The 27,436-nt window shown below is 53.3% G+C and overlaps 2 protein-coding genes and 1 long non-coding RNA gene across 12 annotated transcripts in view; 2 read left to right on the top strand and 1 right to left on the bottom strand.

The window, feature by feature from the left end:
• The first annotated feature begins 2,773 nt into the window (after positions 1–2,773).
• On the top strand, positions 2,774–8,238 carry CISH (cytokine inducible SH2 containing protein). 3 transcript variants are annotated; one of them, XM_017499507.2, is made up of 3 exons: positions 2,774–3,104; positions 6,107–6,327; positions 6,581–8,238. In XM_017499507.2, exons 1-3 carry the CDS (start codon positions 3,085–3,087, stop codon positions 7,090–7,092), a joined length of 753 nt encoding a protein of 250 aa, XP_017354996.1. In that variant the 5' UTR covers positions 2,774–3,084; the 3' UTR covers positions 7,093–8,238. The 3 variants fall into 3 exon arrangements, with proteins under 3 accessions (XP_017354996.1, XP_017354933.1, XP_017355068.1); XM_017499444.2 differs by having other exon boundaries at positions 2,778–3,104; positions 6,557–8,238; XM_017499579.2 differs by lacking the exon at positions 2,774–3,104 and adding an exon at positions 3,119–4,383 and having other exon boundaries at positions 6,557–8,238.
• The window catches only part of HEMK1 (HemK methyltransferase family member 1), a 37,600-nt gene continuing 18,064 nt past the window's right edge, over positions 7,901–27,436 (bottom strand). For 6 of the 8 annotated variants that reach the window (XM_037739795.1, XM_017498643.2, XM_017498588.2 and 3 more), the window contains 2 exons: positions 18,490–18,566; positions 7,901–8,029 (listed from right to left, as the gene is read on the bottom strand). In XM_037739795.1, coding sequence (XP_037595723.1) covers positions 7,922–8,029; positions 18,490–18,566 — 185 coding nt within the window. In that variant the 3' untranslated portion in view covers positions 7,901–7,921. Of the gene's footprint in view, positions 8,030–18,489; positions 18,567–18,986; positions 19,027–27,436 lie in introns of those variants that run through there. The other 2 variants (XM_017499184.2, XR_001816632.2) reach the window with 2 other exon arrangements.
• LOC108283417 lies at positions 13,035–17,015 on the top strand. The gene is made up of 3 exons (XR_001816835.2): positions 13,035–13,215; positions 13,776–13,842; positions 16,539–17,015. It is a non-coding gene; the product is annotated as an uncharacterized LOC108283417 (long non-coding RNA).

Here is a 27,436-nt window from a genome sequence, read left to right on the forward strand (position 1 = left end):
AATATGTGGTTTTCCCTTAGTGGTCATGTTCTAGCATCCACCTGCCACATCCTCTCCACACTGATGGAAGGATTCAGTATGTGGGATGGCTGGACCTGGTCAGGAGTGGGTTTATGGTGGCAGACTCTGCCACACAGCCCTTCATATAGCTGTGTATCCAAGGGGACAGAGACTTTGAAATAGCTTAAAGTGAGAGTCAGGGCTAAAAAACTTTCTCTCTCTCTCTCCCTTCCTGGAGAGGGGAGGCTGTGCATGGTGAGAGTATGGAGGCCCAATGAGCCAGACTTTGGGGAAGGCACTGCTGTGTATTCTTGTGATGCATCTGCTGATTGTTCTGGGAGGGAGGAGCAGGGGAATCTTGCAGTAAGGTCAATCCCTGGGATGCAGGGGAGGGATTATCCTGAAAGAATCTAAGGAGATTTGGCTAGTGAGGGCATGAGAGAGGGCACCACTAGGTGGCAGTGTGGGCCCAGCAATCAGAATGGGGGCTTCTGGGGAGCAGCCAGGGCAGAATTAAGTACTAAGATGGCCAGAGAGACCCACAGTGCCTGAGGCAGGCACTTGGGGCAGAACAGGGGCACATCACTGTTCCCGGCATGCAGATGAGGTGCACAGTGCTGTCATATTCACACACACACAAAAAATAGTTGGAAGGCCAACACCCTTGGGACCCTTTGGTTTACACATAGACCACATAATCACTGACCTCTGTAGGGGATGCTTTCAAAGGGACTCCCATCGTGCTCTGACATTTACTGGCCTGGGGCAGAGAAACTTCACTGAGGACCTTACAGCTGGCTGTCTAGGAGTTGGTAGATCACCAGCACCCATAGAGAGATTAAGAGGAAGTGTGTAGGCTCTTGGCTTCAACCATTACTTGCCAGATGGGAGACCTAGGGTATATTGTAACCACTTCATGCCTTAGTTTCCTTACTTGTAAAGAGGAGATAATATGTGATAGTTGTGACAATGACATGAGGCTGCAAATTGCTGAGAGTGCTTGGCACATAGTAAGTGTTCAGTTGAATAGTCATGGTGAGGGGAAAGAAGTATAGTTTTGGTAGAGACCTTGCGATTTGGTCCCATAAGAGACCTAGGTTCAAAATTTTAACTCCGTTGCATGGCACCTGCAAGTCCTTTTGTCTTCATAGTAATGAGACAGTGGACAGTTCCTACTGGCAAGATAGTGGTCCATACAGGGGCCCCATACCAGGCTCTCCAGCTATCCCAACCCTCAAAGTGGGTTATGAAGTATCCATCCCCTCTACCCTCATTCCAAGAAACTAGCTTCTGACCAACTCAGGAGGGGGCTGTCAGGGTTACATTCATGAAGCCCCACTTCCCTTCAGGAAAGCTACAGAGAAGTGGCTGCCCTGAAGTCTGAAACTTAACCATTTTTTCCCCAGTTTCACAGGGTTTTGCTTTCAGATCTCTTTGCCCTCTGCCATTCTGGGCAGAGTAAGGTTAGCCCTGTCTGCCCTGGATGCTATCGTTCAGGCCCTTCAACACCACCAGGGGCCTGTCATCCCTGCCCAGGATCTCAAAGCTAGCCTTCTTTCTGGGCACCTCCGGGGCACACACTGGGAGGGGGGTAGGGGTGGGGTAGTAGACCCTGCGACCTCTCCCAGTCCCACAGTTCTTCTGGCCCAAGGGTTTGGAGAAGATTCACATAGACCCTATAGTCCTTCAAGATGCTCCATAGTGAATCCAGTGAACTGAAAAAGGGTGGAGAGAGTCCTGGTAGGAGTGTGGGCTTCTGATTCAGAGCTGGGATCAAGCTCTTACCCTGTCATTTCCTAGCATTTGTTCCCTGGGCCTCTGTCTTCCTTCTTCGTAAAGGGAGTAACACCAGTTGTAGAGGACCAAATGCATCAAGTTCTCCCTGTAGATAAGAGGGAGTGTTACTCTGATGCCCTCACCACCCGGCCCAACCTCTATCACCCTACTCCCAGATTATCGCTGGATGTTTTGAGCTACAGGACTCTCTCTTCAGCATTTTGTGTGTGGTGGTTGCGGGGAGGTGGGGGGAAGTCCACCAACCCAGAGTCCGGGTCATCTGGGGCTGTCTATGCTTGCTTCCTCAAATCTGTAGTCTCTTCTCCCCTGACTGGCAGGGCCGGCCAGAAACCAGTGCCAGCCAATACTGGATGTCTGCCTGATTCGAAAAGTTGGGATGTGCTTTCTCCTTCAACTCTTTCAACGAAAACGTTCTTGTCTGGATCGTTCTGGTTGTGGTGGCCGCCGGCTTGATCCTCAGAAATGAGAGTGGACCTACTCATTTCAGGAGCCGTCCTCTGCACCCCGCCCTGCCCCAAGTCCCGCTCCAGACCTCGCCCATGCCACCCAATCCGACACCCGTCACAGAGAGTCCTAGGGTCCAGGAGCGGCCGTCCCAACACGGGGCACTTGCACACGCTGACAGACTTCCTTGGGGGAGCGGTTAGCAGGGAGGACAAGCCAGGGACTCCGCCCCCGCCCTGCCACGGGTTCCAAGGCGAGATAAGGGGGCCCTTCCCCAACGACGCAGAATGCCAGAAGGCAATCTGGGAGCGGGTTGCCTAGCCCCGGCGGCTACTTAACTTCTCTTCCCTGCTGATCTCTCAGACCTGCCCCGCTGGGTAGCGTCAGTCCCGGGTCTACGCGCTGCTATTGGCCCTTCCCGGCCACTCGGCTCCACCCTCAGCGTCGCGATTGGTCGGCTCTCCGGGCCCCGCCCCGTTTTCCTGGAAAGTTCTTGGAAATCTGTCAAAGTATTTCCTTTCGCTGCCCAGGGCCCCAGACCCCGCGACGGCGCCCGCGCACCCCGCCCGAGCCCCACTGGTTAGCCCGCGGTTCTAGGAAGACGCCGCTTCCCGGAAGGGCTGGGACGCAGCAGACAAAGGATTAGGCGGCAGCTCGCCCCGCCCGCTCGTCCGGCCCGCCCCCCTCGCCCTCGCAGGCGGTCCGCGCCTCTGCTTCTCAGTCCCTGCCCTGCGCCCGCGCGCCCCAGGAGCCTACCCTGGACGCGCTCCGCGCCCAGTGGCTCCCTCCCGCTGCCGCCGTCCAGCCGAGTCCCCACTCCGGAGTCGCCGCTGCCGCGGGGACATGGTCCTCTGCGTTCAGGGGTAAGCGCAACTCTCTGCCCCCTCCTGGCCACCACGCGGGGCGCACGGGAGAACAGGGGCCTCATGCTAGCTGCTGGGTATTGGGAGGGCTTGACGGGCCAGAGGTGACTGAGTGCAGAAGGGCCTCCGGAGCGAGGCTCTGTGTGGAACTGTGAAACTCCCCCCACACACACACTCGCCTCAATTCCCACTGTGGACTGGGAAGCCGGGGGCTGGCTGGCTACAGGAGGAACTCACAGGGTGGACTTAGCCTGGGTTCTCACTGGAGCAGTTGGACGCCAACGGCAGGGGTCTCCCAAGATGTGGCCAACAGTCCCAGATCTTCTTCTGGGCTCAGAGCATTCTATGCTAGCCTGCCGGCCGCCCTGCCTACTGGTGACCTTGGACCAGCCCCTGGCCCGCTCTGTCCTGGTGTCCCCTCTCCTGCCCTAGGCTAGCAAGTAGTCTCTTCTTGGGAAGCCCGCCTGAGATCCTTGCCTCACCTCAGGCTGGCACCTGAAGGTCAGCAGCTCTTGAGAGGCCCTGGGTTTAGCCTGGTCCTGTCTGGGGTACCCCTGCAATCGTCTCACAACCCTGTCTCAGCCCAGTCTGGGATCCCAATGTGAGAAGGACCTTGGCTCCTGCCTCTCATCTTCAAATTTCCCAGACTTGAGGTGGGGGACAGTGGATATGTCGATAAGCCAGAGTCTCGACCTTGGCTGAGCATTCTTGGCCATCCACTCTGTTCTGAACCTCAGCAATCCCTTCAACCAAAATGGTCTGATGCTGGCCACAGTGATCTGACAGGAGCTCAGGAAGCTCCAAGAAGAGAGGAAGGAGATATAAATGGGTGTTCTGCTCTCAGGGAGAACTGGGTGGCCCAGTGGCTGTGCTTATCACAACTGGCCTGGTGCCAAGTGAGGGAGGGTGGAAGGTGAGGCCAGGGAAGAGAACACAGAGGTGCTGGGAAGACTACTTCTCCCTTGCTGTCTCCAGCAAGTTCCTTCCTCCTGCCTGCATTCTGGGACTCCCGAACACCTACGCCACCACTGCCTTCCTCCCCAGGAGCCTTCCCCTACATTCTGGGGTCTCTTTCACTTTTTACCCTAGCCTCTTTCACTTTTTTACCCTAGCTGAGGGCCCCCTTGTAAGCTCAGGGCCAGTGTTGGATGTTGGGGAACAAAGCTTTTAACAGACTGCTGGGCTCCAAAGCAGGCACACACATGTACCTAGAACATACCAGCCACTGTCCCCACCATGACAATACCACAGCCATGGACACACCCTGCCCAGGTACACAGTCACTCACCAGCAGCTTGTGGTGATCAACACAGCTGTTCACACACCCACATGTGAGATGTGTTGGAGGACTGGCTAAGCTATCTGGAAGTGGCCACCTGCAGAAGTTCTAGCCTGACTTTCTAGGTACCAACCATGCTGCTGGGAAGGTAGCTCTGGGCCCCAGCAGGCAGATCATCTCAAAATTTGGCCTCCAGCTCTCCAAGAGGGATTTCTGGGCTCCCACAGTACAGGCAGAGTAGGTGTGGAAAAGTTTTTGGCAGGCTGTGGTGTGCCAGAGTTATGTGGCCCTTTCTCCCTTTGAGTGGTCATAGGGCCATGGTTTGTTAAAACCTAGAGGGTCACCTGTAACCTACAAAGGAGTCAGCTCTGGCTCCTGCCACTGGTTCCTGCCTACCCCTCCTTGCCTCACAAGCAATACTGGCACTGTTTGCCATGCTGTCCTCTCTGCCTGGGGTCCCTTCCCCCAGCTCCTTCCTTTGGCCTGGCAGACTCAGCTCAGGAGCAAGCAGATCCTGACTATCCCGTGACACCTGCACTTTTATGACTCTGCATTATAATTACTCTTAGGGCCATCTTCCCCAGCTAGTCTGGTTCTCCTTGAGGGCAAGGCCATGGTTTCATTAGCTCCATGTCCTGAGGCCCAGCCAGGGACTAGACCTAAAACTGAGGCCTACAGATGTATTTTGTAAGGAGTGAGAGAGGAGCAGCAGTCTCTTCCTGGGGAAGTAGAGCCAGTCCCTGCTGCTCTCCCAAGGGGGAAGCCCTAGTATTGCCATGCTGGGTGGGCTTCCCCAAGGAGGAAGCTACTACTCAGATTTTGGTCAGCTCAGTTGTCCCAACCCCAGCCATCCAAGAATATGATGTTACTGAACCTCTCAGTGTATGGATTGGTGGGACCCCTTATGTGGGAAAGAGAAACTGAAGCCCAGTGACAAGCAAGCTTTGTACAAAGTCATAGAGCCTGGTAGGACTGGCTTGTCAGAGTGGGATCTGGAGTGTGGGTTAAGTACCCTGCCCTTTTGTGGGAGCTCATATTGACAGGAGGTGAGACTTGCCAGTGCCTTCAGAGGCCACTGTTCACCCCAGACCCTCCATTGGGAGGAGCAGAGGCCAGGATAGGCTGACTTGTATGGGTAGGGGATTATTTCAGTCTCTAAGTCCTGGCTAGTGTGGGCCTAGGTCCCTCTGAGAGACACTCCTATCCATGGGGAGGTAGCGTGTGACCTCAGGCAGCCTACCATAACCCTGGGACTTCTCTGGAGGACTCCACACAGATCTATCCTGCACTCAACTAGGACCGTTCAATCAGTGGGCCATTTAATCAGCCCACCTCAGCGAGGAGGGCACAAACATGAAGCTACTTTGCACTGGATTCTATCAGTGTGGTGAGAACACTAAAAATGCTTATAGGGAATGATCTGTGCTTTTGGCTGATACGAAATAGACAGCGATTAATTACTGTTTAGTAAATGCAGGGGAGTAGAGAAGAATCTTTCAAAAGAGGACTCACATGTGGAAACAATCAAGGGGGCTTTCGTGATGACAAGTGGGGAATGAGATACTGGACTAATTGATCCTATGGCTGGATAGAAGGGAAACTGAGGCTCATAGTGAGATGGGCCAGCCAGAGGTCATGTAGCTAGTCTGGGGCATGGGTGGGGAGGCTCTGGAGATGGGGGAAGCACGGGTCCTCCACTCACTGCTCATCCACTGCCTTCTAGACCTCATCCTTTGCTGGCTGTGGAGCAGACTGGGCAGCGGCCCCTGTGGGCCCAGTTCCTGGAACTGCCCGAGCCAGTCATGCAGCCCTTGCCTGCTGGGGCCTTTCTGGAGGAGGTGGCAGAGGAGACCCGAGCTCAGACAGAGAGTGAGCCAAAGGCACTGGACCCCGAGGAGGATCTGCTGTGCATAGCCAAGACCTTCTCCTACCTTCGGGAATCTGGTGAGTCTGAGGGGGGAGGCAGGCCTTTTCCTGGGTAGTCTGATGGGAGAAGCTTATTTCTGCCATTGAGTCTGATTTGGGAGGCATGGCCCTGCCCAGGAGAGTCTGATGGGAGAGGCATAGCCCTCTCCAGGGAAGTGTAAAGCAGGAGGGACTGCCTTGACTTGCCCTGGATTGGTGCCCCCAGCTAATTTCCACATGTCCCTTGGCCCCCTCTGCACCTGCCTAGGTTGGTATTGGGGTTCCATTACGGCCAGCGAGGCCCGGCAACACCTGCAGAAGATGCCAGAGGGCACGTTCCTGGTACGTGACAGCACCCACCCCAGCTACCTGTTCACGCTGTCAGTGAAAACCACTCGTGGCCCCACCAATGTGCGCATTGAGTATGCCAACTCCAGCTTCCGTCTGGATTCCAACTGCTTGTCCAGGCCACGCATCCTGGCCTTCCCAGATGTGGTCAGCCTTGTGCAGCATTATGTGGCCTCCTGCACTGCTGACACCCGAAGCGACAGCCCCGATCCTGCTCCCACCCCGGCCCTGCCTATGCCTAAAGAAGATGCGCCTAGTGACCCAGCACTGCCTACTCCTCCAGCAGCCACTGCTGTACACCTAAAACTGGTGCAGCCCTTTGTGCGAAGAAGCAGTGCCCGCAGCCTGCAGCACCTGTGCCGCCTTGTCATCAACCGTCTGGTGGCCGATGTGGACTGCCTGCCACTGCCCCGGCGCATGGCTGACTACCTCCGACAGTACCCCTTCCAGCTCTGACTGGGCCGGGCACTCTGCCCAGCCTCACCCAGTTGCACCCTGGAGGGGACACCAGCCCCAGCTGGACTTGGGCTCCCACTGTCCCTCCTTCAGGCATCCTGGTGCCTGCATACCTCTGGCAACTGGCCCAGAAAGAGCCAGCAAGAGCAAGGCTTGGGAGAGGGGAGGTGTCACACAACTTGGAGGTGAATACCCCCAGGTCCCATGTGGCTTCATTACACTGAGCCATGTGTCAGAGGAGGGGGAGACAGGCAGGACCTTGTCTCACCTGTGGGCTGCGCCCAGGCCCCCACTCACTTGCCTGCCCTGGCCATCTGAACTGTATGGGCACTCTCAGCCCTGGTTTCTCAATCCCCAGGGTCAGATAGCACCCCTACCTGCAGCCAGCCTCTGTTTCTGGGAGTTTGACAGGCAGAAGAACTGAGGTCAACAGTGACAATCCCCTTGTTGAGGGTTAAGCCAGGCTAGGGGACTGCACAAGTATCCACTATTTATTTATTTATTCCCCTTGAGGTTGGTGTCAGGGGTGAGCCAACCCCACCTCTGTGCCCTGAGCCCTGGTAGTCCAGAGACCTCAACTCTGCCCTGGCTTCTCTGGTTCTTCCCTTGGAAAGCCCTGAGACAAGTTGCTAAAACCAAGGCAATCCTGGATGTCCTGGCACTGACCCACCCATCTGTGAATGTGTCCACTCTCTTCTCCCCACCAGCCCTATTTGGGGAGGATGGACAACTACAGTAGATAAGAAAATGCAGCCGAAGCCTCAGTCCCCAGCAGAGCCTGTCTCACCCCCTCACAGGACAGAGCTGTATCTGCATAGAGCTGGTCTCATTATGGCGCAGGCCCCAGAAGAGTGCCTGTGCTGTCAGGAAGAGGGGTTGCTGGTTTGAGGGCCACCACTGCAGCTCTGCTGGGTCTGCTTCCTGCCCAAGAAGGTGTCTGCACACGAGAGAAAGAAAGAAATACACATCTGATAAGACTTCATGAAGTAATAATTCTAACAAAGAACAGTTTGGTGGTCTTTTCTCTTCCACTGATTTTTCTGTAATGACATTATACCTTTATTACCTCTTTATTTTATTACCTCTATAATAAAATAATACCTTTCATGTATGGAGCCCTCATTAGGGCCTCTTTTGAGTTGTGTACACAATGTGTCCCCTTTGATCTTGTTATCTTTATTCTCCATTTGATATCTGGGCAAGTGGAGAGGCCCAGAAATCCTATGTGGCTGAGCAGTCCATGCTGGGGACTCACTGAGGAGTGAAGGAGACAGGGGGCAGCCTCTATCTTCTCATCTGTCCCCTTGGAAAATGGGAGCTAGGGGGTGAAGGCCAGTTGGACTGCCTGCAGGGTGACTGTCCAGAGCACTGCCAGGTGGGACCTGGGGGGAGGGTGGCAGAGGTGCACCAGCCCTGAGAGATGTGTAAACAAGAAATGCCAACTCCAAATCACAAGTGGAGAATACCTAGCGGGGAGACAGCTGTGGACCACTCCTGAGGTCAGTGATTTTTGAGATGAGAAAACCAGTAGTCAGAGAAGTCAGGGCCAGTTCTCCCAGGAAGAAGGCGCAGTGGTGCGAAGGCACCGAGGCATGACTGGGAGGGGCACATTCCTGACAGTGACCTGAGGAGGGCTTGTTCTGTGCAGTGGGGCAGGGTAATTGAATCGGGGTAGGAGCCAGTGAGGGGCCGGGGTGTCCGGGTTCTGGTCCAGGCTGGATGGGATTGGGGGATCCCTTCTCTCTCAGGGTTCAGCACACCAGAAGTGTGTGGAAGAGCAATTAAAATGAAAACACCATTACTGGACAGCCTGACTTGGGAACACTAGCTGCTGAGATCTCCTTGTATCCTGAAATTTCCTGTACCTTTGCTAAAGGGCCCCACAGGAAAACCTCTCTAAACTTTGTTCATAGCTTTCTAACCTTTATTCTGGAAACAATCCTAATCTTCCTGTTGTCTTAGCCCTCAAACAATTAGAAGTCTTAGAGTAGAAGAGATACATCCTGGCAGGTTGAGAGCAAGAATGAGGAGTGACAGGCTGATGACAGGGAGGAGTGAGGAGGAGGATAGACAGCAAGAACCATGGAGTTCACACGGGACCATGGGGACACGGAGGCAGTCATGGCAAAGAATAGGCATGATGTTGGGTGAGAGTGAGCAAGAGGTGGGTGACGGAGGGAGGGCTGTCTTTCCTGGATGTGGCACCCAGGCCCAGGAGGTCAGCCATGTGCCTTCCCTGTTGCTGGCAGCAGCCTGGGCCCTTGGCTGTCGGTAGGGCCAGACGGCACGCCTCCTCCAGGTCACCATGACCCAGCCAGGGGTATTTGCAGTTCCTCATTCCTTCAGTCTGGATTTCAGCTGCTTCATGGCTTCCAGAATGCCTGAGGTAACCCCTCTGTCTGCTCCACCCCTAAATCTGAGTCACCTAGCAGACGAGTAGTGGACACAGAGGGGCCAGTGCCAAGTTCTTCCCTACCTGATGCCACAGCCTAGACGGAAAGCTGCTCTGTCGAGAGGAAGCACAGAGAACTCTGCTTTGTCTGCGAGGGAAACGTCTCAAGGCGCCTGCCAGGTGCTAGGCATGGGGCGAGGGCCTGTACCTCATGCAGCACTCACCACAACTTTGGGAGTGAAGTCGAAATATTACCCACACTCTGCAGATGAGGAAACCGAGGCTCGGAGGGGGCAAGGGGCTGACTGAGGCCACTCAACAAGTGGGGCTCAGAGCAGAGGGGGGTCCTGGGTGGTCCTGACTGCCCGTTAGTCCCCTGGGTTGCTACATGAGGTGGGGAGGACAGGGATGGCAGCTTCAGGCAAGGTGCTCTTGGACGCCATTTTCTATCTCCTGGTCTCCCTGCCTGCTGAGAGCTCTTGGCGGCCACCAAGGTCCTGTCCTCTTCACCCTGGCCTCAGCTCAAGCCAGGGCCCAGCTCCTGTCTGGGGAGGGGCTGCCAGCTACTTCTGACTCCCAACATGTTCCAGGTTCAAACTTCTTTTCATGTTTCCCTACCAGGGTAGTGAATGACACCTGCCCAGACCCCAATTAGAGATTCAGCCTAATAGATACTGAAGGTCCTCTGGCCAACACGATCACTGCCGGATGGTCCTGGCCTAGTAAAAGGAGTGTACATGCTGATGCTAGCCAGGGACAAAGGGATGAGCCTTCTGGTGGGTGCAAGGACCCTGCACAACAGACAAACAGTAACTAAGGTCACGCTTTATCATTAAGTCCATCACCAGCACATGTGCTCCAAAGACTTCAACTGGGCCAGACTCCATCTAGGTCCTGGGGACAGCAGGGAACAAGACGGACATGGTCCTCACCCTCATGGGGCTCATGGGCTATTGGGAGGGAGAGAGAGACAGTGGACTGGTGAACAAATGAGTACATAGGACAAGCTTTGAGAGTGTAAAGAAAGAAAAGGGGGGAGTGTGGGGTGGGGAGAGTAGCTTTGGGTACAAGGACACCCTGCAGCCAGGGGCAGGGGGTGTTGGGGATAGCTCTGCAACTTTGGGTGGCACTGAGCCTGGAGACCAGGCAAAAGCAGGAGCTGGCCATGCAGACAACTTGCAGAAGGGATGTCCCAGGTGAAGGGAACTACAGGTGCAATGTCCCTGAGGCAGAAACCTAGAGCTCAGAGGAGCTGCCCAGGAGGGGTGGGAAGGGCGAAGGAAGCACGTGGATTTTATTCAAGGATGACAAAGCACCCCTTCAGAGCTTAGCAGGGGAGTGCTGGGATCTGATCCTCATTTCTAAGGGAGGTATCTGTACGCATGAGGGCCTGGAGGCAGGAGGCCAGAAAGAAGGTTGAGAAGTATGGGATCTGGAGGGTAGAGTGTGGGAGCAGGGGCAGAAGGAGGTGAGGGCAGCAACTTTGTGACTCTGGGTGGGGTTCCTGCCCCACTAGCAGAGGTTGTCCCCATCTACAGCTGAAGAGAGAAAGCTCAGCCAGCGTTCACATCCTGATTCCAGACCTTGTTTGTGTAACCACTGCTCTATTCTGGCTCCAAGGGGCTGGCTTGCTAAAGCCTAGGCACTCACAGGTTCAGACGGCATGCAGAAAGATGGGGAGATTCAGGAGGGCTTTCTGGAGGAGGGGGTCTGGGGTCTGGGCCCTAGAGGATTCTGCCTCTAGGTGAGATGGAGATTGATCCTGTGTGGTGTCCCTCCCTGGATTCACAGGTCTTCCTCTGGAACGCCCTTGGGACAGAGATGCTACTAAGCCATCCATGTATTTCTTGTTGCCCCCAAAGACTGTTTGCTGGATACCACTCTCCCTTCCAGCCACGCCACTGGGGTATCATTGGTGCCAGCGTATACATCTCTCTAGTCCCTGCACCTAGGCTGGACTTTTAATCCACTGACTGAGTAAATCTCTCCTGGCCAAGGCTGGACACACGTCTGAGTAGGGCTGGGGCCCATGACTAGGCACACCTCACTCTCAGGTGGGGACCCTCCCACCCTGCACGGTTGCCCACAGTGAAGTGGAAGGGTGAGGGGCCGGGGGCCTAAAGGCCTAGAGGCCTGGCGAAGAAGGCAGGAAGACTCAGGGTCTGTGCACAGGACATCCCAGACTTCCCGAGCTCTCATAAAGGCCCTCTTCCTCCAGAAGTAGACCCTGGGCAAGCCTGGGCAGCCATTGACACCAACCTGCTAAACCAGTTTTAATATGAAGTAGGCTTGAGCTTTGCCAGAAATTCAACAGCCTCTCATGGTGGATGTGTCCTCCCTACCCCTCCCTGGCTCACGTGGGCCACCCAACTGGTCACTCCAAGAGTCACTCTGGGGCAGGAGGCTGGAGTTCCCATGTCTGAGACTCAAGATAGCGGAGGTCCCTGGAGGTTTAATTTTGACCATAATGCAAACCTCAGGGTGGTTGGAGAGTGGCTGGGCCTGGATGCTGGGGAATGGGGAGTAAATGGAAACTGATGCTCATCTCTGAGCAGGAGGAGACATAGCAGGCCCAGGGCAGGGAGCCTTGTGATATGGCCAAAGCTTCCTGTTCAGTGGAAAGACAGTTGCTTCCATGACCCAGGCCTGGTTGGAGCAGGCAGGGCCAAGTGCCAGACGTAGCCTCTGAGGGCTGCGGGAACCTAGGACTGCCATGACTCCTCCAGGCAACCTCCAGCACTGTCTCACCCACACAAACCCTAATAGTGAGATGCTTATGCTGGCACCAATGATGCCCTGATGGCATGCCTCGGGGGCTGGTGTCCAGAAAATGCTCCTCAGGGCAGAGTCCTGCTCCAGGGACTCTCTTCACACCAAGAACCCATGAGCCAGATGCGGCCCTTCTTGTCACTGGAGCTGGGCTCCTCCACCAGAGTGGGGGTTGCACTCATAGTCCAGACTGGGCCAAAGCTCTGTTCTTCAAAACGCCTCTCAGCCCTCAGCCTCCTCCCAGGAAGCATTTCACTGCTCCCACCCCTGCCAGCCCCACGTCAGAGACATCACTCGTGTGTGTGTGTGTGTGTGTGTGTGTGTGTGTCTGTCTGTGTGTGTGTCTGTGTGTGTGTGTGTGTGTCTGTCTGTCTGTGTGTGTGTCTGTGTGTGTATGTGGCGTGCACATGCATTGACCTTTCCACTTGGCCAACATTCCTTTGTTTTTCTCAGCTCCTTCAAGAGGATGGCCATGGGAGGAGGAGCTGCTGGGGGAGTAGGTTCTCAGGAAACATTTCCTCCAAATCCCCAGAGACATGGAGCCCATGAGACAAGAGAAAATGAGGCTTATCCAGAAGGAGAGGTGTTCCAAGGGTAGTCTGAGGGGTGTGGGTGAAAGACAAGGAGGGGACTCCCTGGCAGAAGCACTGTTAACCCTGGCGTGTGAGTGCCTGTGGGGGTGTGCTCCCAGGCATCCTTGCCAGGTCAGCACCATCAGCCTGGCACCTAGTGGGCAGGCTGAGCTTATAAGGGCAGGCGAAGCTGGGTGGCCCTGGGCTGGTTGTTGCTTCCCTCCAGGACATATATGGCACAGAGTAGGCCAGGGTTCTGGGTTTGCTGCTGTGGGATCAGTTCACTCCCTCTCCTACCCAGAGGTGCCTGCTTGGGAGCTGTGGACTTTGGGGGCAGGAACACCCACTCCCGGTACCTTGACAATCATCCCCTTTCTCTTCTGGGTCTCAGTGAGTAATCGGAGTGGGTGCTAGATCCAGAGGATCCCTGGGCCTTGAGGAGGGCAGAGAAGGCCTGGCGTGGGCACCCTCCACCCCCAGCCTGGGTGAGGTGTTTTCGCCAGAATTGCAGCAGCTGCGGCTGGAGGCCTCTTCCCAGGAAGAGCAGAGCGCCTCTTCCAAGAACTCAGAGGAGGCCGCAGGCGGGAGGGGGAGCGGGGGAGTTAATTTTAAACCACACTGCCTTCAACGCTTCTCAGGAACCGGTTGCTCAACGTGATCTGGCAGGTCCCAGGAGGCTGGGCAGGCCTGGTGCCAGCTCAGAGGTGGCGGGTGGAGGACACGCCCTAGGGGGAAGCCCGGTGACTTTGAGGGAAGTTGGGCCCTGTCCTTGACCACTTATCAGGGCCTGTCCCCCATTCACCTGACCCAACTCGCTGAGGGTGTGTGAGGTGGGGTGGTTCATTCAGTTCTAACCAGACAAGGTAAAATTATGACAGGATTAATAACACAAGTGTCACGGCTTTCCAAGTCCCCCAAGACTGACGACCCCATTCCGCTTCTGTGCTCAGACCTTGCTGCCTGTCCTGCACCCTGGCCTGTCCTCTGGAGGTTATCTGATGAGGGCCTACTCTGAGGGTAAGGCCTGTGCTGATTCCCTATGGGATGGGACCCTGATGCCAGGCTAGTGGGGGGAGTGGGAAGTTGGAGGGTGGAGTGTGGCAAGCTGGCGCAAGCTCTGGACCTAGGGAGTGGGCCTCCTCTATGTGCAGGCAGAACTCATGGGCCCGCAGCCCATGGCTGACTGGTAGTCAAAGTGCCTGTATTTCACTGACCTCCTGTCTCCCACCCCAGTGTGGCCACCCACTCCTGCTGACAGCCTAGGCCCACCACCCAGTGTCTGCTCTGTGGGATGTTCTCCCTAAGGAGGAACCCCCAGAGCACCCCGTTCCCCACTACCCCCACTGGCTGCCCTCTGAGACCCCAGCAGTCTGGGCAGAGCAGGCCCTGAGTTCTAGGAAAGGATCTGAGCAAATGCTGCCAAAAGCTGCAGTTCTTGGAACCAGGACTGCAGGGTGAGGGGATGCTTCCTGGAACCTGCTGGCCCTTCCAGAGAGTGAGGCTCAGAGGACAGCCAGTGACCTGGGGTAAGTTGGGGGAGAGGGTGCTGAGCCCTTAGCTTGGGTCTCTGCCTCGAGGAAGCCCTCCCTGACTGCAGGGGCCTCCTTAGACTCCTCCATCCCAGTGTTAGGTCTAGCATGAGCTCTGAAGTACCCAGTGTCCAGCCTAGCACAGAGTGGATGACCAGAAACAGGTGTTAGTAGAGAAAAAAAGGCATGTGTACCTGTGGAGGCAGTGTGTGGGTGTGGGCCCAGAGTGAAAGCAGGAGGTTAGACGGGAGTGTCCTGCCTGGGCCAGTGGGCAGCTGGGGGTGTGAAGAACCAACGGAGAGTAGGAGGGGAAGCAAGGTGGGGTCAGCAGTGCCAGGCCCTGCTCACTGAGCCCCCTTTGCCTCTGGCTCTAGTCACTCCTTCAGGTCAGCCTTGTCTTGCCCACAGTTCCCTGTCCCACAGCAGGGGCCCCAGGCCCCAGCTTCGGCATCAGGCTACCCATGACATGCATCTGCCCTTTTGGAGGTTTGGTTTGTCCGCCTGGAGAATGCAGAGTAGAGGCTGCAGTGGGTGGGCACTGACACCTGTCTGGGACTGGGTTGAGGTCTGGCCACATTTCAAGGGAATGACCATGAGTGTTCTTATCATAGGATTCCAGGGGCAGCATTGTCAGAGCAGGGGCCTGGAAGTCTGGCTGAGGGTGCTGAGTGAGCTGATCAGGGTGGGCGCAGCTGGGAGGCACTAGGACAACCTTTTAGCCACTCATGACCCATTTACCCTCAGAATGGGGAACTCCCCTGGCGAAGGCGGGACAGGGGTGTCGGCAAGAACTTACCTTTCTCCTCCCACCCTCAGGTCACTCCTTGGCCCTCACTGAGCAGAGCTCCAAACCTCCTACCCACCCACTCCCATGTCACAGAGAAGGTGGGGTCGATGCTGGGGTTCAGGAGGGCTAGGACCCAGTGTGTGGGTGGCAGCTGTGAGGTGGGGCTATGGCAGAGAGGTCCTCCCACCCCTGTAGGAGGGCAGTGGGGGCAGCCCAGGGACACAGGTCATTGCTGTGCTTGTACTTTGGAGAGGCAGTTCTCAGAGGCTACCTGGGGCAGCTGGCAGTGGGTGGGAATGCTGCATTCTCTGTCACTTAAAGGCCCTGGTGCCTGCACCCAGGTCAGGCTGGCCATGGCTGTAAAGAGCCTGGTGTGAATAAAGCTGACTTGGGGCCCACCTGACCTGAGTAGAATGAGCTATGGGTTTGCAGGGGACACCAGTGTCCTGCTACAGTTGGTTCTACAGCTAGGTATCCTGTGCCATGACTTGAGCAAGTCATGAACCTTCTCTGAGCCTCAGTTTCCTATTCTGTTTTTGTTTTTCTGTTTTATTTTATTTTATTTATTTATTTATTTATTTTTAATTCTTCAGCTAAGACAGCAGAAGAGGTGATTTATTTTGTTGTTACACTCGGCCACAAGTAAACACAGAAATAGTCCAGAATGTCACTAATGTCACTAATGTCCAGGGCAAAGGACCAACATGGGCAGTTTTGGTTATGAGCAAGGTGGGTCTCAGAGGTGATCGGCGATCAGATGGCATTGAAGTTCTAGATCCATTGAGACAAGCTCTAGACAGTAGCATGCAGTCCCACAACTTGCACCAGCATCCCCAGCGTCTGGCATTCCATGTTTCTGCTCCTGTGGCCTCCACGGTGCAACAAGCTAGTGGTTTACTTGGACCTCTGCCTCATCTTTCTTCTTTTGCGCTTCAGCCTGCGCATTCGTTTCTTCCTCCACTTGGCTCCCATGGCGCAGAGGTTTCCAAAAAAAAATGGCGCTAAGGCCGAGAGAGCTGTTTTATTTTGTTTTGAGACAAGGTCTCACCCTGTTGCCCAGGCTGGAGTCCAGTGGCACAATCTTGGCTCATTGCAGCTTCTACCTCCCGAGCTCAAGCGATCCTCCTACCTCAGTCTCCCAGGTATCTGGGACTACAGGTGCGTGCCACCACACTCCACTAATTTTTTGTACAGATCTAGTTTCACCGTGTTGCCCAGGGTGGTCTGAACTGGGCTCAAGCGATTCTCCTGCCTTGGCCTCTCAAAGCACTGGGATTACAGGTGTGAGCCACAGAGCCTGGCCTCCCCCTCTGTTTTGGGGACAATGTTATCACTTGCCTTATGAAATCGTCGAAAGGAGAAAATGTGCAGACTTGCTGATTTTCGTTTCTCCCCAGCATCTTCCCCTGCATCTTACCTCACCCCTCCAGCTCCCGCTTTACCATGAGCCCATGGAGACATGAGTCCTAGGAGAGCTCTTTCTCTGGTCTCTCTTACAGCAAGAAGTACCTGTGGGCACACCTGGAGCATAGGCCTTGATGTTTGCAGTGCTCTGGGCAAAAGAACAAATGGAGGTCCACAGACCAGAATCTAAATATTAAACCACCATAAATCAAGCTGCCAATAAAATGTGTTCTATCCTCCCACTGAACAAATAAGCTTTCATAGCAGTAAAACATCCATAAATCTATGGGGGTTTTTTTATGTCTAAAAGTCAGCATATACCCAAAATGATGAAATGTAATGATTATCACTTATGTCCAGGTGTTCAGTGACCTGAGGTCTAAGTGAGAATAGAGGCTTGCCTGGTTCCTCCCACCTTAGCCTCCCAAGTAGCTGGGACAACATGTGTGTGCCACCACACTCCGCTAATTTTTTGTATTTTTTGTACAGATGGAGTTTTGCCATGTTTCCCAGGCTAGTCTCAAACTCCTGGGCTCAAGGGATTCTCCCACCTTGGCCTCCCAAAGCCCTGGGACTTCAGACGTGAACTGCCCTTAATTTTAGTTATTTTTGGGGGGTCTTGCTCTGTCACCCAGACTGGAGTGCAGTGGTTTAATCATAGCTCACTGACACCTCAAACTTCACCGACCTCCTGCCTCCCACCCCAGTGTGGCCACCCACTCCTGCTGACAGCCTAGGCCCACTGCCCAGTGTCTGCTCCGTGGGATGTTCTCCTCCCACCTCAACCTCCCAAAGTGCTGGGATTACAGGAGTGGCCACTGTGCCTGGCCTAAAAAGTTATTATTATTATTATTATTTTAAACAGGGTCTCAAGGGCTGGGCGTGGTGGCTCATGGCTGTAACCCCAGCACTTGGGAAGCCAAGGCAGGTGGATCACCAGAGATCAGGAGTTCAAAACCAGCCTGACCAACATGGCAAAACACCATCTCTACTAAAAAAATACAAAAATTGGCTGAGCGTGGTGGCATGTTTCCGTAGTCCCAGCTGCTTGGGAGGCAGAGGCAGAAGAAGAGCTTGAACCCAGGAGGCAGAGGTTGCAGTGAGCCAAGATCACGTCACTGTACTCCAGCCTGGGGGACAGAGTGAGACTCCATCTCAAAAAAAAAAAAAAAAAAAAACAGGGTTTCACTCTGTCTCCCAGGCTAGAGTACAGTGGCATAGTCATGACTCACTGCAGCCTCGACCTTCCCCAGGCTTAGGTGATTCTCCCACTGTAGCCCCCTGGAGTACCCGGGACTATGGGCACCCTTCACTACACCTGGCTAACTTTTGTAATTTTTATAGAGACAGGGTTTCGCCACATTGCTCAGGCTGGTGTTGAACTTCTGAGCTCAAGCAATCCACCCACTTCAGCCTCCCGAAGTGCTGGGATTACAGATGTTAGCCACCACACCCGGCCTGAAAAGTTATTTAAGTAATCCAAATCACCTAATAAAATTGAGGCAAAATAGACAAACTATGTTATAATCATATTGCAATTTAAATTAAGAAGATTTTAAGCTAAAATTTTACTTAACTTTTTGAAATTGTTATTAAATATTGCTAAATGTTTTTGTAAAAAGAAATCTTAGCAGAGTGCAGTGGCTCACACTTGCAATCCCAGCACTTTGGGAGGCCAAAGTGGGAGGATTACTTGAGTCCATGAATTTGAGACCAACCTGGACAAGACAGTGAGACCCTTTCTCTACAAAAAATTTTTTTTAATCAGCCAATCAGGGCAGTGCCTATCTGTAGTTCAGCTACTTGGGAGGCTGAGGTCAGAGGATCACTTGAACCCCGGATTTTGAGGCTGCACTGAGCCGTGATTGCGCCATTACACTCCTGCCTGACAGAGCAAAACTCTTCTCAAAAAGACAGAGAAGAAAAGAAATCTTCGCTACTCACAGTCAAATTCTCTGTGAAGGCTGAAGTAGTGTTCGCTCTGCAGTCAGCCGAAGCACCTCCCTGCGTTGCCCTGGAACCTGAACGGTGTCATCACAGAGTGGGTGTTCGGGTTTGTCTCACACTGTACCAGCACTGTCAAATCACAGTGATGGGAATGCACATGAATTCTTTAATCAATTTATTGGAAACTGGTCACTTGTATGTTTGTGACATACTCTAAGGAACAGGTCACAGGCAGATTAGAAGAGAGTGGTGGGCCGGGCGCTGTGGCTCACGCCTGTAATTAGCACTTTGGGAGACAGAGGTGAGTGGATCACAAGGTCAGGAGATCAAGAACATCCTGACTAACATGGTGAAACCCTGTCTCTACTTTAAAAAAAAAAATACAAATATTAGCAGGTTGTGGTGGCCCATGTCTGTAATCCCAGCTACTTGGGAGGCTGAGGCAGGAGAATCGCTTGAACCAGGGAGTTGGAGGTTGCAGTGAGCCAAGATCACACCACTGCACTCCAGTCTGGTGACAGAGTGAGACTTTGTCTGAAAAAAAAGAGAAGAAGAGAGTGGTAACAGACCAAGTGGACCAAATATTAAACATTAAAAATGAAATTCTAAGAGTCCTTTAGAGCACATGTCCTGGAGTCCCAGCAGTATTGATCCTAGGTGAGGAAACCTCTTCCTTTGCATGGCTCCCCTGCGTTATTTGCAGGACAGGTCCAGAGGAAAGAGAGTCACTCCAGAAATACACTGATGCCCATGTAGTGTTGTCTCTCTATCTTGAGTTTCTCCGCAGAAACAGACTCTGAGACAAACATCCAAATGCAAACAGATTATGTGGGAGGTGATGCCAAGAAGCACCATTAGGGTATAGACAGACAATTCTCCATGGTTCTCTCCTATTTCTGTATACTTGCCAGTAGAGGCACTGGTTGCCCTTGTTCTAAACAATCTTTACAGGGGTGATTATTATAGTGAGTACCCTTGGTAGCTAAAGGGCAAAAGGCAGATTTGTTTATTGTCCCATATTCCTAAAAATAACATCTCCCAGCTGGGCAGGTTTGCTTGCAGATTATTATAAAAGATGTGGTCCCCTAAATTCAGGGTTCTCCACTGTATGCAATCCAATGCATTCGCAGGCATTGCCGGGCCATCATCACATCACTCTGTGGGAACTGGGGTTCAGGGAAGTGGTGCCAGAAAATGCTTTTACCCTGTCTACTGCTGTTACTGTAAACAATAATCTGTTCTCTGTTTCTGAACCAGGAGTTCTGTGCCTTCTGCCATGATTCTTGAGATATGATAGACTACCTTGTTTGCCTGAAAGTTGGATAAAATCTCAGCCTTCACAGTTCTTGATATAAAATGGGAGAGGGGGTGAGACAGGGAAGGAAATGAAGCCAAAGGAGGTAGGTGGGTTGAGTGGGTTCCTTCTGCAGGCAACTGAGGCTCAGTCTTCAGTTGAGAGCTGGCAGCAAACACAAGCCACGGTTGTCCCACCCAAGGGAGGAGGGAGCTGGGCACGTGTCTACCGACTCTCCCTCTTCCTTGGTTTCAGGTTGCTCCAGGGGATTAACTCTCAGGCACTTTTGGTTACGTACCCACCTGGCGTCTGCAGCAGAAAAAACCTCAGCTCAGCATTGCAACTACTTTGTGGGAACTTGAGTGAGAGGGAATGTGAGCTGCTTGGACCCCACCAGACTGCGATGGGGGCCTGCCTGAATAGTGCCCATCCCTGCTGCCCAACACAGTGCCAGCAGATGGCGATTGAATGCATGCCCCATGGCCTAAGGATAAGGATCTATTTGCCTGCCTCTGTCCTCCAACAGGCCATGAACTCCTTATGAGTAGCGACCATGTCAATTTTTCTTTCGTACCACGTAGTCCTGGCAATCAGCTCACTGAAGGTCTGTTGCATGAATGAAAGATTCTAACAACAACAACAACAAAAGCCTCTAAAATAAACAAAAATCAGAGTCAGCTAGAACTAGACTGAACCGTTTTTAAGTAGAAAAGGGCCATCTACCCAAAATCAATAGCAAGTGCACTCGACAGGGAGGGGCCAGAGGCACCCAAGTGAGAAACAATATGCAAATGCTCTAGTGGTTACTGTTTTTCAGTATTGTATTGAAGGTCTCAGCCAAGCTATTAAACAAGGAAAATAAAAAAGAGCCATCAGTATTAGAAAGGAAAAGACAAATTTGTCATTACTTTCAGTGGTAAAATGTCAGTGTAGAAAAACCAAGAGAAGCAACAAACAGCAAATCTTGTAAGAGAAACCGAAAAGGTGTAAAGTTGTAAGATAAACCCATATAAATTGACAGCCCGCCCGTGCAGCAGCAAGAGCCAGTTAGGGCGTCTCTCCGTATAATACATAACAACAAAAACGGTAACATCTGAGACTAGATAAGCAGGAAAGTGAAGCTTCCATTAGGGGCATGGCCCTGGTGCAGCCAGGGTAAGAGGAAGTGAGAAGTAGGGAACTGAAGCACCTTCCTTTTGGCTGTGAGTTGTATTCTCCTGCCCACCCTTAGCCCACCAAATCTCTGGGGACACTGAGCCAGGTGCACAGGCAAGGTCCTGATGTCCTTCCCTAAACTGGCCCCTCTGCACCCAGGGCTGGACACAAGCTGGCTGTCCCAGAGTGTGGATTGGCTGTGTTCATTCCCTATAGCAAAGCCAAGGGCATCAGTGCAGCTATGGGCAGGGTTCTTAAGCTGGGCTGGAGGCTCCCCTCGGGAGTGGGAGTGGGTGGTGAGAGGATGAGGGGACAGCCAGATAGGAGAGGGTTCAGAGCTCATGGGGTAAAGGCAGCTTCTCTGGCCCCTCCTTAAGAGCAAGTGGAAGGGAAGAGCTCTGCAAAATGGCAGAGAGCTCAGTCTGGGGCCATGTCGTGGAAGGGCAACACCCCAAAGACCTGAGGCTTCTCTACTATTTGTTTGGCTCCCACCACCCTGCCAAATACAGGCACAGGCCTGGCACCCAGTTGATGGTGCTCAAGGTACAAAGGAGTAAACAAAGGCTGGAATGGCAAACTCAAACTCCACAGGGCCAGCTTTGCCCCGAGCACAGTGCTCCAGGCCACCTCCCACAGGCACAGCCAGCAGCCTCCTCTGCCCTTGGAGGGCACACAGGACCTTGCTGGGCCTTCAGAGGAGAAGCAGGTTGGGGGCAGGTGGTGACTCTGGCAGAGGCTCTGTTTCCTCTTCCACCTCCAGCGCCCACCCCACTGTGACTGGCAGAGTCTGAAGGGCGGGCTGGCCTGGGTGTGGCCCCAGCCATGAAGATCCTCCACCCTGAGTCTTGGGCTCTAGGGGTCAATTTTTGGCTTTTGTGGGGAGGTAAGCAGGGGGTAGGAATGAGGGGACAGATGCTGGAAGGAGGCTGGTAATGGGAAAGTTCCAGGGGTCAGAGAGAGTAGAAGCATTTGAGTAAAATTGGAAGGCTGGATTTTATTCAAGGAATCAGGGATGGAGGGTAGCAGGGAGAATTCGTTCCAGGTGCCCAGCACAGCCCAAGCAAAGCACTGGTGTTGTGGGAAATCCTGGGGTTGGTCAGTGAAGCTGGGGAGGAGCCTGTGGTTAGCTCCCAGGTGGGTCTGCTGGGAGGATCACCAGCCTCTATTTTCCAGAGGTCAATGGAGTGTGGTTCTCAGGGGTTTCCAAGCTCCAAACATGAAGCCAAAAAGGTCAGGGATGTGGATAAGCTCTGGTTCATTTCTCTCCCAGACCTGCCCCACCTTGCTGTATGACTGGGCAAGTCATGGGCCCACTCTGATCTCTGGCCCTCTTTTCTATGAAATGGGGCACAGTGTTTGAGTTCACATGGGCTCTGCACTCCCATGACTTGGAGGCAGTGGTCGGGCTTCTAAGGCAGGGTGACACCACACACACACACACATACACACACGTGTGCATGCAACCCTGACCTGGTTTCCAGAGCCTGGAGCTCTCCCATCCAAGGGAGGCCCTGCTTGGACATCTGTGATCATAGACATGGACCATGAGGGGTCCACATGGTATCACGAGGGGTGATACTCCCATGGCTCCCCACTGCTGACCAAAAAAATCGGAAGGACCCAGCCACTCATGAGGAGCCTGTTAGGAGGAGTCTATGTCCAAGTCCATGAGTTCTGCAAGGGCAGGGCCCCACCTGAACCATCTGACCTCCTGAGCCTGGCTTACAGTTGGTACTCAAAAAATGACTGTGCAGGAGAGATGGGCCTGCAGATAGGAGGTGAGACAGGTCAGATGAGAGCCTCAGTAACCCCTTTCCCAACCCTGGGAAGGTGGTCTCAGCCCTCAGCAATCCTAGGACCCCTCAAGGAGGCTGTTGACAGGAAGGGAGGACTGGTTCCAGATGCTGTTTCCTCGCCTGACCTTGAAATCTGCCCCACCCAGTGGCCCTAAGGGAGGCTGTGGTACTGAGCTCTCGGCTGTGACAGAGCGGAAGGAAGACAGAAAGGAGGGGTGATACTGGGGCCCTAGGGTTTGCTTCTCATTTCTTTTTCCAAAGCACAATCAGTTCCCAGAAATGAAGGTACCCAGAACCAGAGAAACTCCGGACTTTCAGGGGCACAGTGTTCCCTAGTCTTTCCACCCCTGGAGGCACCACCAACGGCCTGGGGAAGCCCCTAGACCATGTCTACTGCTTGGGGCTTTCCCCCCCGCCCCAGATCCAGGATGGAGTACTTAGAGCATCCATAGTGGAGCCAGGTGGGGCTCCCAGGAGCATGTTGCCCAGATTCATTTGCTGTGACAGATGCTGGGTGGGAGTGCTGGGAGTCTTAGACTGTGGGGGCTGGAGCTGTCAGGGCAGATCTCCGGGGAGGAAATGGTCACATGGGGCATCAACCACCCCACAGCAGTTCCTTCTCTTTCTTTCCTTCTTCCTTCCTTTCACTCCCTTTTTTTGAGAGTCTTGCTCTGTTGTCCACACTGGAGTGCAGTGTCACGGTCTCAGCTCACTGCAATCTCCGCCTCCCGGGCTCAAGCGATTCTCCTGCCTCAGCCTCCTGAATTACAGGCATGAGCCACCACACCCAGCTAATTGTTGTATTATTAGTAGAGACGGGGTTTCACCATGTTGGCCAGGCTGGTCTTGAACTCCTGACCTCAGTTGATCCACCCGCCTCAGCCTCCCAAAGTGCTGGGATTACAAGTGTGAGCCACCGCATCCAGACCCTTTCTCTCTTTCTTGCTTCCTCCTCCCTTCTTCCTTTTCTTTCATTTTTAAAATATTTTTTAAAATTATTATTATTATTGAGACAAAGTTTCACTCTTGCTGCCCAGGCTGGAGTGCAGTGCCACAATCTCAGCTCACTGCAACTTCTGCCTCCTGGGGTCAAGCGATTCTCCTGCCTCAGCCTCTCAAGTAGCTGGGATAACAGGCGTAAGCCACCACACCCGGCTAATTTTTGTATTTTTAGTAGAGATGGCATTTCACCATGTTGACCAGGCTGGTCTTGAACTCAAGTGATCTGCCTGCCTCGGCCTCCCAAACCGCTGGGATTACAGGCATGAGCCACCATGCCCAGCCTAAAATTACTTTTTTAGAGACAGGGTCTCACTCTAATGTCCAGGCTGAAGTGCAGTGGCAAGATTATAGCGCACTGCTGTCTCAAACTCTTGGGCTCAAGTAATCCTCCTGCCTCAGCCTCCTGAGTAGCTGGGACCACAGGCATGTGCCACCATGCCCAGCTCATATTTTTAATTATTGAAAAACAAAAAACCCAATTTCGAAAACCACATACAGACTCAAATGGGCACAGAACCAAATTATGACACATTAGAATTCTTCCTATGTCCTCAGAGAACAGGGTTTGTGCTGAGCTTGAAATAAGGCTTCTCTTACTGTCCCTGTAAATCAAAGAGACCGCAAGGTTGGTTTCAGACACAGAGCTAGGATTTGTAAACGCTCACCTGTAAGAATGAGCGGTAACTTAGTCCTGTGCCACCAAAATCAAGCTGGACATTGAGACCAACATAAGACTACAACTCCCATCCCAGCCCCCAGTTCAAACATTTGTGTTCACTGCTGTTTGCCCCTCATGCTAAGAAAGAATTTGCACTTACAAAATACATTTATGCTAACAAGATGCTCACTTTATCTTTTTAAAAATACACATTTGAGTTGCACATGAAATGTACTTTGAAAGAAGGGGCTCCAAAGCTCTACGGGGCTGAGGCAGGAGGGCTGAGCAGAATGATGAAGAAACAGTGGCTTTCAGTGCGGGCCATGAGAGTAGGGAGCAATGGTCAGTTTTTGAGCTCTGGAGTGTCTTCAACAAGGGTTTTTAGACTCATTTATCTGGTGCCTCATCCCAGAACCTCACAGGCCTAGGGACCTGAAATGCTCCCCCTGACAAGGCAAACTTCACATCCTCACATGCTGAGATGCAGTCAACTTTCAGTGTGGAGCTGGGCTGGGTGTCTGTCAGTCCGTGCCACCCATATCCGGAGTACATCAGAGTCTGGGTTCAGCGGCAACCACTTTCACTGTCCTCTCCTGCCCCACACCTAGTGCTCTGCCTGGCCCCTTTACTGTGGGCGTGAAAATCTGGTGCCTGGACTGCCGGGGAGAGAGCTTGTCTGCATCTGCTGCTTTCTGTTTGATTCATCACTTTCCCCTTCACCCTGAAGCCCATGTTGGCTGTGGGGCACCTCACTGGATCCTGGGGCTCCTATGGGGGTTGAGGTCCTGGGCTGCATTTGGCCTCTGCAGCCTGCTTACCCCTCTCCTGGCTGGGATGTCAGAGGACTAGGTTCAAACTCCAGCATGGCCAGTTGCTAGCTGTATGTGACCTTGGGCAGGTTAAGCCTCAGTCCCTTCATCTGTACTATGGGCCAAAGAAGGGATCCCTGATGTGCTGACAGATGGATTTATGAGTGTACAAATTAACACCAGGTGCCCGGTACTGTTGCTGCCAGCACCCAGGCCCAGGAGAGTGATCTTCCCAACTCCACTTCAAGGGCTGCCTTTGGATTGTGTCCCCATATGGTCACATTTGCATCTCCAGATGCCCTGACACTGCCTCTGGGATATTCTGAAGGCATCCCACACTGTCAAACTCCCCAACTGTCCCCAGCACCCAGTCTCCAACTCAGGGTGGTCCCATTTATCCCAGGTCCCAATCAGATACCTGGGCCCATTGTGGTCCTGGCCATCCCCCATCCAACCCCTCAGCAATGGTTGTGAGTCACTTCTGCTCCAGAATATCTGATGCCACTGTTACAGACCACAGCTGCCTCCACACTCTGGACAGTTGCAGCCCCCTGCCCCAGCCCCCTTTTTCTGACAGCCAGAAAGAGCAGCCTCAATGCCTCTCTACTCCTGTAATTCAACTCAAAAACCTCTTTAGGTCCCTGGTCCCCAGAAAGGCATTCAGAGCTCAGCCAAGGGCACCCCCCCAGCACTACCTCACCCCTACACATCCCTACCCATGTGTCTGCAGGATTCCAGGCTTTCGCCCAAACTGTCCCTACTGCCTGGTATATGGCTGTCCTGTCCACCCCTCCTCAAGCCTGGTGTGACGATCAAGGCCTCCAGCTCCAGGTCACTCGACCTGTGTCAGAATCACAGCTCAGCCAGCATATAAGCAAGTTTCTTGGCCTGTTTGTTTCCTTTTCGGTATAATGAGGGGGTTCACAGCCTCCATCTCTCAGGGTGTCATAGAGGTTGAGTAAGATAACCCTGGAAGTACTTGGCAAAGGATGCACCATATTCTATAGGACCCTCCACTTGGTATCATCCCCCAGGTGCCTGACACATAGTAGGGCTTGAAAGATGGAGTCCCTGGCCCTATACCTCAGGAGACGCACCCAGAAGCAGCTGCAGGTCTTCTAGAAAGCCCTCTAGGGACAGCCCTGGAAACCTCTGCTCCTGTTCCAAGGGTCCACAAGCCCAAGTGTCTTCTGCAGTAATCTCTGTAGGGGACAGCCCAAGACTTAGTTATGCTGGCCTCGGTGTCTCTGAGAGTCAAATGGGCACCAATGGCAGCCTCATCCTCCCTTCCAGTCCAGCTGTGCAACCTGACCCATAACTGCACCCTGCTGAGTGTTGGTGTCCTCAACTGCAACGTGGAGACAATTAAAAAGCCCATGTGTCAGCCTGGCAACATGGCAAGACCCCGTTTCTACAAAAAATAAAATAAAAATTAGCTAGGCAGGGTGGTTTGCACTTGTATTCCCAGCTACTCAGGAGGCTGAGGTGGGAGGATCACTTGAGCCTAACAGTTCGAGGCTACAGTGAGCTGAGCTGTAATCATGCCAATGTACTCCAGCCTGGTAGACAGAGTAAGACCCTGTCTCAAAAAAACAAACAACGAACAAAACCCAAACCCCCATCTGTCGGGTACAGTGATAGGCACCTATAGTCTCAGCTTCTTGGGAGGCTAAGGCAGGAGAATTGCTTGAGCCCAGGAGTTTGAGCCCAGTCTGGGCAACACAGCAAGACCTCATTTCTAGAAAAATCAAAATAAAATAAAATAAATAACCCCTAACTGTAGGGCTGTGTGAGATTTAAAACTAATAAATGCAAAACATCTGCTTGCGGCCCAGTGCCTAGCAGGAGCTCAAAAGGCAAAGAGGTGGAGGAAGGCCAGGCAGGCTGTCCAGATCCCTCACCTAGCTTTGAGGTATGAGAGCAACGAAGCTCCTGCAGTGCCAGCTCAGGGTTTGCTCTGCTAGCTCACAAAGCTTAGCCTCACATTGACTTCCAGGAACAGCAGAGGGACTTGGCCGCCTCTCCAGGCAAGCGAGCCTATTCCTGGAAAGCAAGGTGGGGTGGGGGTCTTCAGGTGGCAAAGGAAGGACTGGCAGCTTCCTTTCTGCCCCAGCCCTGCCCCCGTCCTGCTAAGCCTCAGTTTCCTCATTTGTAGCACAAGGATCTCTGAGTACTTCAGGTACCAACAATCTGCTCCCTGGGCTCAGTAGGGGATATCTGATCCCTCCAT

This window comes from Cebus imitator, unplaced genomic scaffold, assembly GCF_001604975.1.
Source record: "Cebus imitator isolate Cc_AM_T3 unplaced genomic scaffold, Cebus_imitator-1.0 Scaffold0, whole genome shotgun sequence".
Classification (NCBI taxonomy): Eukaryota; Metazoa; Chordata; class Mammalia; order Primates; family Cebidae; genus Cebus; species Cebus imitator.